General features: G+C 42.1%; 1 protein-coding gene across 4 annotated transcripts in view; it reads left to right on the forward strand.

Annotated features, from left to right (window-relative positions):
- The window catches only part of abca12 (ATP-binding cassette, sub-family A (ABC1), member 12), a 66,681-nt gene that overhangs the window by 3,043 nt on the left and 43,601 nt on the right, over window positions 1-20,037 (forward strand). For all 4 annotated transcript variants that reach the window (XM_042082406.1, XM_042082415.1, XM_042082423.1 and 1 more), the window contains exons 4-21: window positions 6,226-6,403; window positions 7,063-7,193; window positions 7,401-7,474; window positions 7,951-8,127; window positions 8,400-8,593; window positions 8,791-8,909; window positions 10,738-10,841; window positions 11,045-11,188; window positions 11,709-11,872; window positions 11,985-12,115; window positions 12,318-12,448; window positions 12,575-12,745; window positions 12,892-13,100; window positions 14,205-14,335; window positions 15,227-15,341; window positions 15,604-18,246; window positions 18,424-18,536; window positions 18,830-18,900. In XM_042082406.1, the coding sequence (XP_041938340.1) occupies window positions 6,226-6,403; window positions 7,063-7,193; window positions 7,401-7,474; window positions 7,951-8,127; window positions 8,400-8,593; window positions 8,791-8,909; window positions 10,738-10,841; window positions 11,045-11,188; window positions 11,709-11,872; window positions 11,985-12,115; window positions 12,318-12,448; window positions 12,575-12,745; window positions 12,892-13,100; window positions 14,205-14,335; window positions 15,227-15,341; window positions 15,604-18,246; window positions 18,424-18,536; window positions 18,830-18,900 (5,000 nt within the window). The remainder of the gene's footprint in view (window positions 1-6,225; window positions 6,404-7,062; window positions 7,194-7,400; window positions 7,475-7,950; window positions 8,128-8,399; window positions 8,594-8,790; window positions 8,910-10,737; window positions 10,842-11,044; window positions 11,189-11,708; window positions 11,873-11,984; window positions 12,116-12,317; window positions 12,449-12,574; window positions 12,746-12,891; window positions 13,101-14,204; window positions 14,336-15,226; window positions 15,342-15,603; window positions 18,247-18,423; window positions 18,537-18,829; window positions 18,901-20,037) is intronic.

Raw genomic sequence — 20,037 nt, forward strand, 5'->3', positions numbered from 1 at the left:
CAGCGGTAACGTACAGACGAAAGAACGAAAAGACGCTGATGACCCTTTTTCACCAGTGAATTAATGTGCTTGGTCCAAGTCAGGTCTTCAGTAATATGGACTCCAAGATATTTAAAACTCTCTCCACTTGAGAGTCATTGATCATAAGTGGTTGATACATCTTATGCTGATCACGCCTGAAATCTATAAACATCTCCTTGGTCTTTGTAACATTCAGGAGGAGGTTGTTTTCCTGGCACCAGTTGGATAACCTGTCTACTTCATTCAAGTATGCCTGCTCATTGTTCTTTAAAATGAGGCCAACTACTGCTGTGTCATCAGCAAACTTGACAATGATGTTGGAATCATGTACTGCTGTACAATCGTATGTGTAGAGGGAATACAACAATGGACTTAGAACACATCCCTGTGGCGCTCCTGTATTGAGAGTAAGGGATGAAGAGATGTGACTACCCACCCGCACGGCCTGGGGTCTACCAGTCAGGAAGTTAAAAATCCATTTACACAGAGATGAATTTAGTCCAAGATCTTCCAACTTAGTGAGTAGTAATACAGGTTTGATTGTATTAAATGCTGAGCTAAAATCTATAAACAGCATTCTCACATAATTCCCCGCCCTGTTATCAAGGTGGGCTAATGCAGTATGTAGTATACAATTGATGGCATCATCAGTAGATCTATTAGTCCGATATGCAAACTGCAAGGGATCTAGATTTAAGGGCAATGATGAGCAGATGTAATTTTTGACCAACCTCTCAAAGCACTTCATGGCTATAGACGACAGAGCTACTGGACGGTAGTCTTTCAGGCCAGCAGGATGTGAATTCTTTGGAACAGGAACAATTGTTGATCTTTTAAAACAAGTTGGTACAGTTGACTGAGCCAAAGAGAGGTTGAATTCGGTATTTCGGTGAATACAGGAGCAAGTTGATCTGCGCAGGTTTTGAATACTCGTCCAGGAATGCCATCTGGACCTGCCACTTTTCTGGTGTTCACGCTCCTAAATGCTCTCTGCACGTCATGCTCTGAGAGCGTCATGAACGCAGTCTCCACTGGGCCTGACGCGCATTCAACATGCGCCTGAGTGATGTCCTCCGCGTTTTGGTCAAAGCGCGCGTAGAATGTGTTGAGCTCATCTGCCAGCGAGGGGTCAGCGTTCACAATGGTGGAAGTTGGTGATTTGTAGTCCGACATGGTCCGTAGCCCTTGACACATACACCTGGAATCTGACTGTTCAAACTGGGACCGGATCTTTTCCCCATACCGTCTCTTGGCTTCTTTCACCATTCTCCGTAGATTGTATGCGGCAGCTTTATATTCCTCCATGTTTCCAGATAGAAGTCCTGAGTTATAAGCAGCAGTTCGTTCATTCAGAGCTTCGCGGATGGAGTGGTTTACCCATGGCTTTTGGTTAGGGTATGTCTTCATGATGGCTTTGGGAACAGTGTCATCCACAAGCTTCCCTATGAACCCTACTACTAACCCTACTGCTTCTGTAAACTCATCGATGTTCTCTTCAGATCTGAACACATCCCAGTCCACAATGCTCAGCGCATCTTGGAGCATGTTCTCAGACTCCTCTGACCAGAGCGTCACCTCACGCATGGCTGGAGGCTCGCGTTTCAGTTTTTGCTGGTACCCGGGCATAAGGAATATTGTAGAATGATCTGATTTGCTGAAATAAGGAAGAGACTTGGCTTTGTATCCATCTTTGAACAAGGTGTAGCAGTGATCCAGTGTCCTCTCCCCTCTGGTGTTACATTTGACGTGTTGATAAAAATCCGGCATGACCTTCTTGAGACGGGCCTTATTGAAGTCACCAGCCACAATCACAGCTGCATCCAGGTTGTCATTCTGTTGCTTTCTGACAGTCCCGGACAACTCCTTCAGTGCTGTATCAGTGTCTGCTTGAGGTGGTATATAGATGGTGGTGACGATGACTGATGTGAACTCCCGGGGGAGGTTAAAATGGCCTGCATTTCACAGTGATGAGCTCCAAATCAGGTGAGCAGTGTTGTTCTAGTACCTTGACATTCCGGCTATCACACCAGCTGTTGTTCACAAAAATGCATACCCCCCCTCCTCTAGTTTTGCCAGAATCCGTTGTTCTGTCCATACGATGTACAGAGAGAGATTCAGCAGGCTGAATTGCATGGTCCGGCACTGATGGTGTTAAAGGAGAATTCCGGTGTGATATTGACCTAAAGTGTATTGAAACATGATACCGAGTGTGAACGTATGTAAATAATTCAGTGGAAATGCATGGATTCCAGTTTCTTCCAGTAGCAGCAACTGGAATCCATGCATTTCCACTGAATTATTTTTGGAATCTGATCCCTTATCATACCTGTTCATTCTTACTCGTTGCTCAACTTATTGTGACTAAATTCAAGATGGCTGCAAACGCTAAACTTCGTGAAGATACTGTCTGTATAAATCGTCTTGTAAGTAAACTGCCAGTGCTTTTTCAAAGTTCTCAATGTCTCGTTTTAAATGTCAGGGCCCTCAGAAGTCTACCAATGAAGTGTGGAGATACATTGAGCCTCGTAAATGGGTGTAAAACAGTGATTTATTTGCATGACTAGCCCGATGCCGAAGCACCACTATTGAAAAAGCTGTTGGTAGCATCGGCTAACTAGCGCCAGATTTTGGAGTGCAGGGGACAAGCCGAGATGGGCTATGAGTCACACGTTCACACTCGGTATCATGTTTCAACACACTTTAGGTCAATATCACACCGGAATTCTCCTTTAACCACGTCTCAGTTAGGCAGAAGATGTTACAGTCACGTATGTCTCTTTGGTATTTCAATCTTGCCCTTATGTCATCCAGCTTATTATCCAGAGATCAGACATTGGCTAATAGGACACTTGGCAGCGACGGGCGGTGAGCCCGAGTTCTCAGCCTGTTTCGGACTCCGGCCCGCTTTCCACGATGTTTTCTCCGCTTGCATCTGTTGAAGTCGGCATTCCTGAGAATTTCGCTCGGGCAGATTGATTCTGTGAAAAAGTTCTCAAAAAGTCCATTGTTTTCCATAAAACCAATGTCAATCAGTGCCTGGCGACTATACGTTTCACGGCCCAGTGCAGTTGGTGTAAATAAAATAAATAAAATAATGGAAAATATTAAATAATAGCACAGTGTGGTAGAAGCCCGCAGATAGGCGTCCGAACGCGGCGGCGCCATCGCAACCATAAAACCACCACAAAAAGAGTATATATACTTATACTTTCCATTGGTTCTCATACTGTTATTAAGACTTATCGTAAGTATGGAATGCATACAGTTTCGAACAAAAACAAAAACAGTTTCCTGGCCTGTAGTGCCTTTGGGAGCCAACTACTGGACACCTGAGCCAAACTGTTCCCTCTTTTTGTTTGTTACTATTGAACCAAATGGCGTGAATTGTTAGGCAAGCTAATCAGGATGATAAACACTGAAACATTTTTTCAATGTTTGTCCTGTATAGAGCTGCACAGTCCCGCCCACAGCCAAAATGCGGTTAGGTGCCGGATGTAAGATTCCCATTCATTGGAAAAATCCGTATCTAAAGAGTTTTACAGCATGTCTTTGGCTAACCAGCTACGGCATAACTCATAAGCGTACAACATATCATTTCGAGTGAAAGAACGAAGAGAAAATCCAAGAAAGTCAAAGGTACAGTGTACATATTTTCATTTCCGAGCAAGGAACTACTCGTCCCATAAACCACCGCGCCTCACTGAATAATATAGGCAAAATCGGCGCGATTTATTTTGCTATTTAAACCATTTCCAACCGTTCCGACAGTGAATGTGCAGTTAATAGCAGTTATTTCAGGAGTAATCGTGTAAATAATAGTGTTTTGATATTGAATTTTATATTTATCATCGTGTATTTTATATCGTGTGTGTGTGTGGGAAAGCGGTTAACGTTAGCAACATGGTGCAGTGCTTCGTAATGTTACCTTACTCCTATGCTGTCATCACTGCTCAGTCGGGAATTATTACACAAAATGTTCATTAAATGCACGAAGAAGTATTCCTAGGTTAATGATTGATATGAATCATACAGTATGAAGGCTACAGTAGCCTATCTAATGTTAACTAGCACTGCTAGCAGCATTAACGTTACCAACCTCCCTGCTTAACTCACCACAACTTTGTAGGTCTTGTCCCTCATGCTGGCCCTTACAAAACCCACAAACTGACTCTCGGACACACAACAGTCAATAATGTGACCTGATTTTGTGTTGCAGCATGTAGGCTAATGTTAGCTGCATTATACATACAATGTCGGAAATGCTAAAGGTTAGCCTGTCGGCTACCTGAAAAGTTTGAGTGTTTAAACCATAGGTTTAAACTAACATTTACAGTGGTCTATTTGATAGTGTATTGGCCCTGACTAAGTTTGTGTGATGTATAAACCACAATCCTTGTTGATACAAGTACCAATATTCGTCAAGAAATTCATTCGCCATAGGCAGTAAAAGACTCTTTGTCAATATTTTTCGCTGAGAAAGTTTCAAACTACCAGAGCTCTGAAACTTCTAACGACCAGAGAATGTCTAATAACGGCCTTTCCACCAATCAGAGGCATCACTGTGGGATTGTTCAGGATTGTGGGTAATGAAGTACTTATCCAAGAGATCGCGAATAAAAGGCATTTATCTCAAAACAAGGTTAGTGCCCCATGAACTCTTGGCGTCTATATGAGCATATACAATCGCTTAGTACAGCCGTAGCTGGTTTTAAGTCTACCACGTGCAGTTAAGTTTTTTATGGCTTATACCTTATACCACAATTGTCAATGGAGAAATTGCATTGAATTTTTACTTCCGGCATCGGCTGTGGGCGGGACTGTGCAGCTCTATTGGTTTAGGCTGCAAGAGTCTTGAAGAGCATGTCTCTCCTTGTTAGTCCCATGAGCTGGAAAAAGTGGTTAGTCATACTAAGCATGTGATGTTTGTGAAATCAACATATATATCCCAGTGTTACTGTAATGAGAGCATCTGAGACAGTGACTCGTGATACTATCTCTTGGGTATGTGATTCATTAGCTAGCCATTAAGACTGGGGTTCTGTTGATGAAAGACAAGATTTCTTGTGAATTATGTGTACTTTATATTCTTATATAAAGCATTCTTATAATATGAAGTCTGTTGAATTATAATATGAGGTTTGTAGCTAGGAAAAGAACATATACCGGTATGCCCATGGAAGGTAGATCAGATTCAGGGCTTAAATCTTCTGTGCCTCATAAATTTCTTGAGCCTCACATCTTATTTTTTTGTTCTTTTTCTTATGTGATCAGTTCCAGTGTCTTCACAACACACAAACATGATATTTGATAGCAGTCTTCTCAAATGTCAAATTTTGCTTGTGTTAAGGGATAATGAGCAACACAGCATTTGGCTAGCTGCAAATAACGCTCATTCAAAGTGGTTGCAATGTGAAACTAGAATAGGACACCTTCACTAATATTCAAAGAAATGTGCCACATGAGAATTCAACCAAAGCATAGGGTATATTTGACTTCATTCACAGAAGGGTGTTACCTATTGATCTTTTTGTCCTATATGGACATTGCTAAATTCTTCATGTATTTGGTTTTGGACTGTTTGTCATCTGTGTGGGCGTTTGGAAATTGTGACTTGATGAATGACATTTCGATAGGGCAGGGTAGTCTGTGAAGCCATATCTGTTCTTTACTTTTCTATATATGATGCAAGTGTGGGGAAATCGTGTTTGACAGGCAAACACTGCCTTAGAAGGAATCGTAGACTAGAGAAAGGTTGTAGATTGTTGTGTGTGTTCTTGTTATGAAAGAATATACTCAAACTTTGTCATGGAACATCATGACATCAAGTCAAGTCAACATCAAGTCTGAAAAGGAGGGAGTTTCGTTGTCACTACTTATTGTGGAGAGTTTCTATCTTTTAGCTAAATAAATGTAACTACTGTATAGAGCAATATGATAATGCCACAAGGCCTAAAATGTTTTCAGAATGTCTGTCAACATCCTTTAACACTCGGTGAAACATTTCACAGCACTCTTTGAAAACGTTCCAACTGACCCTAAATGTCAAGGAATCACAGCTAAAAAGAGTTGGTTGAAAAAATGTTGATTGATCAACTTGAATAGTTAAAATGTTGCCATGTAGTTTATAGACCTTAAGTGACTGTATGCACTTCATAGTGCGAGATGCTGTCATTGGGTATTGACTCTTGATCTGTGATCGTCTAGGCTATGTTGCCCCAAGGAACCTCCCCAGTGCGGGGTTCTTCCCCTTCCTTCAGACCCTCATGTGCAACACCGACACCTCCTGCTCCAACCACTCTCGCCTGGTGGGCCGCCATTTCCACCGTTCCCACCATGGACCCAGAGTGGCCCGGGACACAAGGGATGAAGAAGATTTTGATGGGTAACCTAGTTTTCAAAATCAGTTTTAGGGTTCAAATTCTTTGCCTTTAGCACAGTACCATTATGTTAGTGGGAAGTGTTTGCTTCCGGTAAGTGTATTGTGCTTTGATGTTTAGTGGAAAAAACGTGATGTAGTCTACCGTTTGTACAGTATTTGTACACTGTAATGACCTCATTTAGTGATGGGCATGTGATGCTGATGATTGTGGACAAAACATTACAGGCATTGAATTTGGCACACCTATGAATTATAAGAATGTGGTTATGTTGCTTTGGAGAACTTGAAGAACAAAAGCAACAAGAATTGTCGCCTTTGCCTTAGTGAGCTTTCAGAATGGAAGGAATGTAGTGACTTAATCTTGTCTCGTGTTAACCTCTTCCATTCAACAAACATCTAATAATCTCAAATACATATATCATATACCTTCTGTTTTTATAAATCACCAGAGGACTGATCAGAAACAAAACGGGTGAAAAATAATGAAAAAATGGATTTGACCTTTTACTACTTTTTTCATTCTTTTGTACATTTCCTTTTTTGTATAAGTATCAGTGTTATGTAACCAGTTGCAAAATTTCTTTTCCATAGGTGTTTCATGAAGTTAGTGAGAAGTCGTGTGCTTAATGTTTGTTAAAGGCAGTGTTGTGCTCTTGTTCCAGCATGGGCCTGCTACCTGCCCAGCCCCCTATCATGGCTCATCTCAAGCCTGGGGGCTTGGTCCGAAACGCTCGCTCCCCCCAGGACCTAGACAACCAAACTGACATTATGGAGCTGTGGGACATGCTGCTGAGTATGTTAATTAACACAAGCATTAACCAGTATACCACAGAATCTATTTCAGTAATGTAAGGTATTGGTGTGTGTGTGTGTGTGTGTGTGTGTCTTTTAGGAGAGTGTATAAACCTGTTACTACAAATTCTTCTACAAATAAGTTTACTTGTAGGTCCTAATTTGTATTTGTCATTTATAATTATATGTATATGTATATTTGTGTTAGATTCCAGCCAAAAAGAGACACCTTCAAAGACCTCACTCATGGCTGCACTCAACAACACCATGTTCCTTGATAAGGTAAGTCACACGGAGACACTTCAAAACCAATAGTCTCTTAGTTCTCATAGTTCAATAAGAGAGTCTTGCACTTTACACGAGATAAGAAGTGATGAATAATGTTATTAACCCACTATTCCCTATGATTAATTTTCATTTAATTTCTGCTATTTAGTGGCTATCTATATAAAAAAACAACACAATATAATTCAATATAGCAATACACAATATAACACAATATGATTAATTCAGTCTATGAACACAGTGTGAGTATATAAGACAATAAATAATTGTATAATTCTGAGCTTCACAGTGTTTCAAAACCTAAATATGTGAATAGGATTGCAGCCATACCATAGAATTGGAAATGTTCTGAGCCAGGGAACTGTGACATTGTGGAACAAGAGACAATCCCAGATGGAAATGTGTTTTACCAATCGCTCAGTCTCAGTAACGAACAAGAGACAATCCCAGATGGAAATGTGTTTTTCCCTCAGGCGGCCCTGCACACCATGTTACAGTCCGTGGATCAACTCAAACAGTCATTCTGCAAGCTCTCTCTCAGCACCATTGATCCGTTGGTCGAGGAGAACAACCCTTTTGTTCTTGGCCTGATGACATTTTGCAAGACCAACGACACGTTTCTTGAGGTCTCCTTGATCATTCTAAACAAGGTAAGACCACATTCCCTAGCATTTCTATTTCTGAGGAATTTGATATGGAAATCATAATAATAACAAAAAATTCTAACTCTAAAATCTAAAGCAATAACGGTAATTCATATGTAAATAAATATGAAGCAAATCATATAATCTTATTACATACTCATCTTTCAAATCAGATAAGTATGTGAACGACAAACATGACTTGCACTTTTTTCAAACGTGCTGCACTTGATGTGAGTGGGGTGTGGTATGAGGACTAAATGCTTTCTGCGGGTGTGCAGGTTTTGACCCAGCTGATCATGGACAACCCAGCCGAAGTGCTCAACACTCTGGGTGTGGCCGTGGCCGTGTTTGAAAACCTCCAGAAGCAGGACTCTCTGTGGGAACTGTTGTTGGACCTCCCCAACCTGTTCCTGCTGCCCACTGATGAAGAAAAACTAGCTGCCAGTGCCAAAAGATTGGAATATCTGAAAAGGTGAATCACAGAGACAGGACTTTATATAACTGATGGAGGGGGGGAGGGAGGAAGAGAACAAATGAGTTATGGAGAGGTTTGTATGATCGAGAAAGAATGTGTTATGAGGTGGACATGTCTTCAGTTATGTCATTTTGAAGGGTGGGGGCTGGCATTATTGTGCTAATAGCTGTTTTGTATGTGACCTCTGTTCACAGTTCTCTCACCTCCATCCAGAGCCACTTCCCTGAGGCCAACCTGTCTGTTGCCATGGTGAATCCAGTAATTGAGGGAGGCATGTCCCTCCTTAAATACATGAGCACATGGAGCGGCAAAGGTGTGCTCACCATAACAGCACACACGCACACACACGCAGGCACACACACACACACACACACACACACCTAGTGCCCCAATAAATATACTGTAGATCTGTAAGATGATAAGTATCTAATTATCAAATTTAATAGGACCCCTAATTATGGCTACAGTTAGTGCAGTGACATATTAGTTCGTAGGTGCATTCACCTCAGTGCACTAGCACATTGCTCATTCTGCCCCCTCCACACACAATAGGCCATCTCTGTGTGGAGCCTGGTCTCAAGGGGTGATAGACTAAGAAAGTCCCACTCCGAGCACAATGAGCGGTGTAATGTTACGCAGCGGCCATTCTTTTAGTACAAGCGAAATCTGGGCTAGTGGCTGTATGTTGGGCATTTCATGCTCTGATTTGTTATATGAGCCCCGAGACAAAACTGGTTCAGGGCGCAGACGGTCTGGGAGTCAGCACCAGACTGTTTACCACTCCCCGTTTCCATGGTGCACTGAAGCCCAAGGTGAACAGAGCCCACACAACACAGTAATGATGGTTGTGCACAAAGCCGTTGTCAAATAAATACCCCAGATGGGAACAGAATATAATTGGAGGTTGAATACTGTGATTACTTTATTAGAAGATATAAATGTCATATTCTAACTGTCTACAATCTATGGTGAGAGATACAAAGCTGTTACCATCACCTAAAAGCTAGATTCCATCTTTTTCCATTACCTCTAAAATATTTTATAAATATAAATTATATATATATTTGGTGTAAATGCAATTATTAACCAGGGCCCAGTTTCCCGATAACGACAGAGACACGCTCTTATGAGGGTTTTCTACGATTCATCTTACGATCGTTCGTTTGGTTTTTCCAACTGTTTCCCGAACATGCTCGTAGCGTGCACGTCCGTGCACTGCTCTTAAGATGCTCTTAAGGGGAGCTGTCCACGTTTATAGTTCTGAAATATCCTCTAATTTGATGGTGATGTCAGGTGACTGCACGTCACAGCTATAGGCCTACCGTTTAAACTTCGGATCTACACATTAATTCACATCAATACGTAAATAGAAACACTTTGACATCTGCATGTAAGCATCCCAAGTAGGTTATATACCACACACAGACATAAATAATAATTATTTAAGATTAGATTGTTGCACCGTTTATGTCTGTGTCACTTAAGAAGACGTTTGAAGATAATAAAATAAAGAGGTCAAGTAAGCTAAGAAAGTGAGGAAATGTTTAGGCTTAGGCTAAATAACATATAAGCCCATTTAGATTTTGACGCAGCACAGACTAAACCATATCTTCCTTTCTCTGTTTTTACCTCATAGGCCTACTAAAATATAGCCTTCACTTAGCAAAGATAATGGCAAACTATTCTGGCAATGTCTCGTTTCATAACTTGATTACATTTTTGTCTGCTTTTCATCACATTATTATGACCATTAAATGTAGGCTATGCTATTTTGCACGCTAAAATCTGATTCATCACAGGTAAACACAATAAAGAATGGGAACGTAAGTAGGATTATGTATTCTAAGTTGTAATTCCTCTGTATGTCCTGTTGGTGACCTCAGTGAGAAATACTGTTAAGACGCTCTTAGCCGGTAACGAGAACTCTGGAGCACTCGTAGATCTACGAGTGTTTTTACGATGCTGTTAAGCTATGATGGTTTCGGGAAACAGTCGGCAAATCTTAAGACGTTCGTAAGAGGGACTTTATGACGCTCTTAGGCTTAAGATGCTTTCGGGGAGCTGGGCCCAGATCATTTATCAGCATGGATCTTGTTTTCTTGATATTTTGTCTGATCATCTGTGCCCTTTATCTGATTTAGATGTTTATGTCTCGCTCCGAGACCTCATGATGCCATTCAACATGTCCTTAGTGTCACCAGAGTTCAACCAACTTGTTGAGCAAGTTTCAGTCCCACTTAGTAAGGTGAATATGTCTTTTGTCATTTTGCCTCTGTCATCGTGTCTCTATTTACTGTATGCAAATATATATATTATATTGTTGGATTTAGACTTTATTTATTTAAATAATTTTTCCCCCCTTGTTGCATGCAAATAGTCTTGTCTGCCACTGGGATAATGTATGAAAATGCTGTGTCCGTTAGGTTCTGACTGACTCTTCTGTTGCAGGCGGCTGCGCTGCTGGACAGGGCATCTTTCAGGGGTTATGTCTGTGGCAACAGCAGTGCTCCGAGCTGGATAGAGCAGGCATGCACCGACGGGCAGGTGGACAGAGTCTTTGACTGGATAAGTCCACAAAAGGTGGCGGAACAGGTAAAAACACTTAAAAGAGAGAGCCATAGCAATAGATATGAATCGCTGGTGTCCTCACGTGGCACGTGGGTATTAATGTGGCAAAGCAACCACAAAAAACAAAAGACTGAACAACAAATGCAGAGTCACTATGGAAACAGGGCTACCGCACTATGGAGACAGGGTTACTGCATTTCACCTGCTGCTTGGTGACATGTTGCGTAAAAGTCATGTGCACCTGGCTGGCACACAGGGGAGCTCTAATCACCTGTGCTATTTAACGTGTGGGAAACTCCCTGCTGCTCTCCCCATTGGTTTGGGCTTTGTGCGTAAAGAAGCACATCAGAATACGCTCATCTTCGATTGTTTGCACCTCCTGTGTGTCTGTTGAGCATGCAGCGTAGCAAGGTGTGATCGATGTTAGTGATAACCTTCATGAATTGTATTCTGTGAGGAAAGTGTAGTCGGTCTTAAAACATTTTGTTTCTCACTACAGAATGGAGAAGCTGTATTTTAAATTCTTAACACGTCTCCTCCGCAGGTGCTCCTCGCTTGGAGCGATAACTCTGCTCCCACTGATGTAGAGTTCGCCAAACAGTTCTTGAACGGCCTGTTCAATGGCTTCCTGACTCCTGGCCTAGAATCCTCAGACGGACGTTCACAGCGCAGCAGTCTTGGGCAGCCCCAGAATGTTCAGGAGGAGCTGTATGTCACAACCCAGGCTCTTGTCCTCTTCTGGCTTTTAGACATTTAGAACACATTCAGGCATGTTGAAAAAAAACTCACTCCCCTACCCCATGTATGTCTGTCTCTCCAGGTTTGTCAGTATTGGCTCTGTAGTACTCGACCTACTGCAGGGACTTCCTGGTTGGGAAACTGTCCATTCCATCCTCATGGGAGGACACACTTCCATGCAGCTTGTTACACAAGCAATGATGACACAGCAAGGTGCTTTTCTTTGTCATTAAAACAGATTTTCCTTTTATCCACCCCATATATCCATTTCTCTATTTCTTTTGTTTTTATATCTGTGAGTTTTCAAAATGAAAAACAAATGATTAGCCTTCTATGCTGTCATAAATTGCTATTCATTTTTGTGTATGAATCTTCAAGTTGTTTATAGCACAGCTGTATGTTTTGTGTTCTGTAGAACTGATGAGCCTTGTGATGAAAGATGCCCAGAATATACAGGCAACTCTTCAGGCCTTAATGCAGAACCAGTCTGTGGCAGACATCTGGGCCACCAGCATCATGGACTCTGCCGTGAAAAGCGCAATGCAGGTGGGTAAACAATGGAATGTTTTGGATTCATGTTCATATTCAAGGTAGCCTTCAGTAACGGGCATATATTTGTAATCGTGGCTATTAGGCTGCATGTGACTCTTGTCCTTTTTGTTCTGTGAGAAGGCTGTACTGGCTGAGGGGCCTGTGGAGTGTAGCAGTCTTGCTGCTCAGTGGTCTTGGCTCTCCTCTTTAAGCTCCTTGGATTCTGAGCTCTGGGAGACACTCCTTTGTCCTGGAAATGGCTCCTACTTAGAAAAAGTCCTGATGGCACCCTTGTATCCTGTCATACAGAAGGTATTGTTCTCAGAAATACCAAGAAAAGATACACACCTTATGCAGATAACACAGCTTATATAACATTTACAAGAATGACATTGTCAGTGGCATATTATGTATACAATGGAAGTGCTAAGTTTAGTTTCTTTCCCCTCACCATTCAGGTGAACCAACTGGTCGGCGTGGTTGAGGGTAGTGAAAAGTACAATGTCAGTGCTAGCATGATCCTTGCGGAGTGGCACAGCCTGTCACTGACCGCCTCGCAGTATGGGGAGTTGTTTGAGCACTTTCTCAGTGAGCTGGATCAAGACTTCCTTGACAGTTTGATTCCCACCAACGTCACTGTCAACTGGCAAGAGGTCCTGATACAAAGGTAAACTGTTGTTGACAGTTGAAGCAAAACAACAATCATGAAACCTGGGAAAATCTGAAAATGTGAACACATTTTACGCTCTTTCATTTCATTTTCAGAAATTTCTTGAATTTTTGAAATTTGTATAATTATGCTATTTGTTGTAATAATGCATAGGTCATTTACATGATGTACAAAGGCATAGAAGCCCTGTGGTAAACATTAAAAAAGGATGTTTGATAAAGGATTATGTATACATAAATGTATATCAGGATGCAACAAATATACAATTGTATAAAAGTACATATTGTTGCACAAGACAAAAATAAAAGACATAGAATATGTTAACAACAACAATAAAAAATAACAAAAGGGGTTCCAGCGACTAACTAACAGTTTCTTAGCTGCTGTAAGGCAGCCAGAAGCAGGTTCCTCTGAAAGAGTGTCAGTGAGAGGTTTGAAAAGTCGTTTAGAAAAAACAGGCTAGGTGTTAAAACAAAATCTATGTCTATCAGGATTCATATGTCATTAGCTAGCCATTGCCAGAATAACACCAGGACTGAGAAATCCCAGAAAAAATGTAGAGAAGTCCCTAGCGCCCTGCCTAAATTGCAATTCGGAGAGGTAGAGAGACGCTTATGAAATCGTTTCAGTGGCGTTAGATATACTCTGTGTGCTAGTTTCCAATGAATCATCTGATGATTGGGATTCTTAGATGACATAGTGATGGAATAGGGTGCACTGGTAATTTTGCATGGAGAGGAACCCCAAGAGTACTAAGAGCTGATCTAATACGTAGATGCATATAGAATGAGGAGTATATTGTACCGAGCTTTTGGGAGCATCTAAACGGGACATTCCCAGACAAAAAAAAAAATATTATTGAAAAGTGTGAAGTTATGATGTCATTTTGGTATGGATCCTGTTTGTCTTTCTAATGTCTTCCAGGTGGTTAATAAATAGGTTATAATAGGACCAAAACGGAGGGTGCATTGCCGAATAGGAATTTTACAGAAAACCATGCTTTGTCTATTCTTAAAGTTTTTAGTGACATATTCTGAAATTTTTGTATTACATAGTTATTTTATTGACTTGTATGATTCCATTTGTTGTAACATTAACCAGTGGACTGAAGACACTTGAACATGTGGGCCCCCAGCTGCAAACCACTGCTCTTTGGGGCACTATGGAACCCTACCTCCACCTAGCCTACTACATCATGACTTACCAGCCCAATATCACTGCGCCCCCAAACTGTAAGTCAGAAAAATTCATTATAACTATGATAGTACCATTTTAATTGTTGTCATCTGAGTAGAGATCAACATAAAACATATTCAATAAATCTCAGATCTTCACTCAAAGGCGGATGTGTGTCTGCTGTGCGTTTATGTCACATACACATGTTGGCAATGTCAGCACATGTAAAAGCATAACAGCAAATGACTCCACAATGCCATATCAGGGTTTACAAGGATGTTTACAAGGAAAACCAAATGCTGGTATTGTATCTGTCAGAGTGCTTATAAATGTGCGTTATTGTTTAGTCAAGTCAAGTCAAGTTAGTTTTATTTGTATAGCGCATTTAACATGCACAGAGTGCAACCCAAAGCGCTCCACATATAAGACATTGTCATTGACACATAGACTAACAAAGACAATAGCGGACGGAGCGGCGTAGTCGCCAGCGTACCTGTGACACCAAGACATAGAACTAGCCTACATTTATGAAATAACAAACGCAAAAGATGCTGGACACCAAGACATACAAGACAGACAACAAACAAATTGATAAATAAAAAATAAAAATAAAATTAGTATTTCCAACCGGCTGAAAATGTCCAAGGGCAATGATGACTCGCGTGAAACTGCGCACAGCTGTGTCTCCACAACCGATGCAATGCCAACAAAGTTCTTTACACTCACTGGCAGTCTGGAGATAACGTGAACGTTAGGCCTTGTTAGTCTGGAGATCACTGGAAGCATACCAGTCCGAAAGTCGTGGGCGATCTTATAGATCAGCAACTCGGTGGACTTAGCTGCTATAACAGCGACAGTTTGTTGGTCCGTAATGCAGAGTTCTTCGTTAACGTTAACGTTTAGGTTTCCTTGTGTCGTCCGTGCCATTAAGTGTGTGTTTGTTTCAGGCACCTTGGTTGAAATGATGCCATACTGTGACACTGGCTTCACCCTGGACAAGTTCATTATAACCACTGGATATGTGGTTGAGGAATTCTCCACAAATCCAGCAGCATTATTGAGGTATGAAAAAGTCATAAACCCTTTCTGAAAGACAGTACTTGGAGTTTTGTTCATGTACACCGGCACCAACACTGAAAACACCCTTCTTGTTAAAAAGGAAATAAAGAAAAAGAGAAACAAAGGAAAGAGCAGACATTCTAGTGATTTGAAGTGTCTTTGGTATTTGTAGTAAAAAGTAACAATACGTACCTGCAGCGTACCTCACAATATAAGGCTGGTGTATTACAAGAAAACTTTGTGATAAATGCTGTTACTCTTCCAGATATGTCCAGGGCTCTGTGGCTCTCGTCCAAAGCATCTACAGGGACTTCTACATCAAGGCTGTGACTAAGCTCCTCAGTGCCCCTGGGCAGTTGCCAGGTGATGGATCCATAGGGTATCTACTTGAGAATCTCATCCACGTATTAGACAAGGACCTGCAGCTGCTCTCTAATCTCATGTCCATTGACCAATTTGCCAGCCGTCTCCCCATGTCTCTGCTGAGGCACATTGTGGACGTTCTCGGGTTGGAGCCTCTAGAGGCCATCTGGGGGGGCACAAATGACACCACCTCCATTATTAACGCCATCTTGGAGGTTGCCAAAAACAACCAGAACCTCTTTTCTGGCCTACCCATGAATCAGACCAACCAGTCCGTTGCAGAGCTAGAGGCTGTCATCTTGAAGTGGCTTGAAATGCAAGTCAATTTGACCTTACCAATCTCTTTCAATCTGAGTGAAGCCCTACTGACCTACTCTGCCTCACTGAATGCCACAGACCTGGCCTATCTGGAGCAGGTCTTGAAGCCCCTCACTAATCAGACCTCTGGGGGCTTAGCTGAATTCGCCCTGAGGGCCTTGGTGCTGCTGAAGGAAGTGGTTGACGCCTCTGATGGCAGCGACCCTTCTGCAGTGCTGCTGGGATATGTTCGCCAGCTGCAGGACTTCCTGGGGAAGGCTCTCCAGCTGGAGCAACATGTCCAGCTCCTTCAGCCTGGCGGAGGCCTCAATCTAGCACAGATCACTAATCTGCGTCCAGTGGTCATGGATCTCCTTCAGACTCTGTCATCCGAGTCCCTGGAGGGGCCAGCCGTAGTGGAGGCCATCTTGCGCCAGCTCGGTGTTGTGCTGCCTGAAGAGTTCCAGGCCCACTATCATCGCCTTGTGAACGACACTCGCGCGCTAATTGCTGATTTGAATGTCTGTCTGGCCACGGGACAGGACTGTGCTGCTGGTGTCTCACAGGTGTCCCAGATTCTGTATCAGGTGTCTGAGAAGATGTTAGCAGGAGCCGGTGGGAATGTGATCCTTCAGTTTGGCCCCCTTCAAGGTAACCTATCCCTCTCTGTGACTGGAAAACTGCTTGCTCTGCTGCGTCCTTGGACAAATGTGTCCTCCTCACAGGAGCTGACCATGGAAACAGTGGCCCAAGTCCTCTACTTCCTCGAGGAGATCACATCCATGCCCAACATTAGCGTGGCTGCTCTTCAGCAAATCCTCAGCTCATCAAACCTCACTATCTATGAGCTTGACAAAATTGCACAGTTAACCATGAACACATCTGTTCCCATCATCCTGTCAAACTTGACTGCCATTGCCAATATCCAGCAGTGCTTCTATGCACCTCACAATACATCATTTATGGGATCCATGAACTCCAGTGAGATTGAATGTGCTCTTCAGATAATTCACAAAGCAGTTGATTTTCTTCAGACCTTCCCTTTGCCTCAACAGACAAAATCAGACTTGGTAGCTCTGAAGCTTATGACAGAGGTCTTTGCTCAACAGACAGGAAAGGACCCTATCAAACTGACTGAAGAGATTCTCAGAATGACTTTGGAAAACATCAAAGAAAGCCTCAGGAACCTCAATCACAGCAATACAGAAGAAATCATAAATGAGCTCAACATCCTTGAAGGCATTCTCCAGCTTGGTTTTCATGAGCAGTACCCAATGGATACCAGAAACGAAACATTGCTGGAAAATCAAGTGTATGCACAGAAGGTGTATGCTGAAATTGCACAGTGGTACCTGAAGAAGCTGGAGAATGCAACTAGTGACAGCATGTTTGCAAATATCCTATTTTCCATCTTCCGCACAACACAAATGCAGCTTGCCATTACTGTGGCTCAATCTGATTTCTCTGCACTGTTGGTCCAGCAAGTTGAAGGTGTGTTCTCTCAAGTTCAGCTTCCACTGGACGAATACGATCTGAGGAGGATCGGCCATTCCATCATCACGATACTCCGTGGCCAGCTGGAACTCGTAAAGATCAATTTAAAACTCCAGCAGGACTACTACGACTCCATGGGTATGCCGATGAACATCAGCATTCCACGCGACATTGAGGTGCAGATCATGACGTACATCAACCTTACTCAAAGTTGGATCTCAGACCCCAGTTTCACATCAGCCCTGGCAGGTCTGCTGCAATGGGACATGGACACGGTTAACATGACCACTGTTCACACGGACATCACCCACCTCATTAAAGCCATAATTCCACTCCTGTCAGCAGAGGAGCAGGCGTTCTTCACCGTCATCGACAAGGTCTTTCAGGCACTGATCCATGCAGTGGAGGTGGCGACATTCGAAGGTCCTCAAAGTGCCAACTTCACCGAGGCCACTTTGAAAGCAGTGCGGGTCATCCTGGAAGCGGTGCCCACTGAGAATGGAACGTTGCCAAGTCCAGTCATCCATCAGATTGTGGAAGCCTTAGGCAGCTCACTTCAGCTAATCCTCCATCCCAACATGAGCTATGCCGAGTCAAACCACCTCAGCCTTGTTCTTGCGAGGAGTGTGGAGGATCTGATCAGGTCACTCATACCAGGCATGGCTGCCGAGGTGCTGCTCCCCATGACCAATGTGGTCACTACTTACTTTGAGACCATCTCTCAGCCTGCTGGACCTGACCAGTGGAATATAATGTAAGTAAACTCTTAACACACTACGATACTAACTTTCTAATGGCCATAAAACAATGCCAAAGTCTTTAATGGAATATGTCTATGTTTTATGTATTTATTTGCTTTATTAATTTATTGAAGTCAATGTAAGGGTAATGAATAGTGACTTAATGGACCATCTGTGTTGATCTTTGACAGCATTGTGAACATCATGAAAGGACTGGCACACAGTCTGCCACAGAACAGCACCGCACAGCCCTACCTTTCTCTCATCACCAGAGTAACACAATTCATCCTGAATGCAACAGATGGCAAGTCCAGTTTTCTGTTTGACTATGTAGTGTTTTCGAACTCTTCAATTGTATGATTGTATCAGTTGTCTCCCTGTCATTATTTTACAAAGAAACAGATTTTTTCTACACAGTCTCACTCCCTGCTCGTCAAAGGTCTGACGCATGGTCAAGGGTTCTTGGCGTCAAATTCCTTTGACGAGTAGGGAGTGAGACTGGGTTGGATTTTTTTAGCTTCAAAGTACTTCGAATTTTATAATCACACAATGCCAGTTTGGGTGTGATGTTTAAGTGCCGTCTCTGTATTTTAACAGGAAGCCCCATGGACATTTTGGAAAGTCTGGGAACATTGAATATCACGGATATTGAAGAGGTTGCAGAACAGGTGTCTACATTTTTTACATATTGTACTCACCCTCTCACGTGCTCTGTAGTCCCAGTTAGCAGCACTGCTAGACCAGTTAGACAGGGTTGTAGAATGTTTTCTAAAATATTCCATGTATGAAAACTTACACATTCTCTATTTCCCACACACATACCATTTAAGTAACTATACCCATGAATATCCCTTTGTATTTGATATGAAACTCAGTTATGCAAGGATGGATGTAAAACCCAAATGACACCCAAAGTTTTATCTGGTACAAGCTGCATGTATCTTTTGATATTTTAAAGGAAACGTGGCTCAAATACCAAAAAACTGTTAAATCTGAAAAAACAAAATATTTCTCTGATATTTGTTTGCCTGTAAATATTGTTATCCTCACTTTTTGTTGTCTTTTTTGTTGTCTACCAAGTCGTACTAACTTGCCTGTACAACACTTTGGTCAGCTGTTGTTGTTTTTAAAGTACTGTACCATCAATCATTTCATGTCAATCAGGAGAAGTATGTGACGCTGCCGCTGACTTACGAAAGCTCCTGTGAATCTTGTGAAAAGCCGTTTGCTGCATACAGTACTTACAGCATTACTGATAGTAGTCAAGTCAAGTCAAGTCACGTTTATTTATAAAGCACTATAAAAGTCCTTTTTCCACTTCAAAGTCAAAGTCAAAGTCAGCTTTATTGTCAATTTCTTCACATGTTCCAGACATACAAAGAGATCGAAATTACGTTTCTCACTATCCCACGGTGAAGACAAGACATATTTTACCAATTTAAGTCCACAGACAAACATAACATTCAAGTAAACAAAAAAGTAAGTAAATAAGTAAATAAGAGGGCACATATAATAATGAAAAAATAAGAGCAGCAAAATTTGGTTGAAATTGTGCATAGACAGTCAATAAAATACTAGTGCAAAGTCAGGCCAATAAAAGGCTTGGGTAGTTCTGTTTGACCTAAGTAAGAAAGAAAGTGGCATAGTGGTGCAAGTTATGTAAGAGCAGCAGAAGTGTTGTGTTTTTGTAAAGTGTAAAGTGTACAAGTGTGCAAGTGTGCAAGTGGAGTAGTGCAGGCGGCCATTGTGCAAGTGGTGTAGTGCAGGCGGTGCAAGTGTGCAAGTGGAGTAGTGCAGGCGGCCAT

Source organism: Alosa sapidissima, chromosome 2 (assembly GCF_018492685.1).
Source record: "Alosa sapidissima isolate fAloSap1 chromosome 2, fAloSap1.pri, whole genome shotgun sequence".
Taxonomy (NCBI): domain Eukaryota; kingdom Metazoa; phylum Chordata; class Actinopteri; order Clupeiformes; family Clupeidae; genus Alosa; species Alosa sapidissima.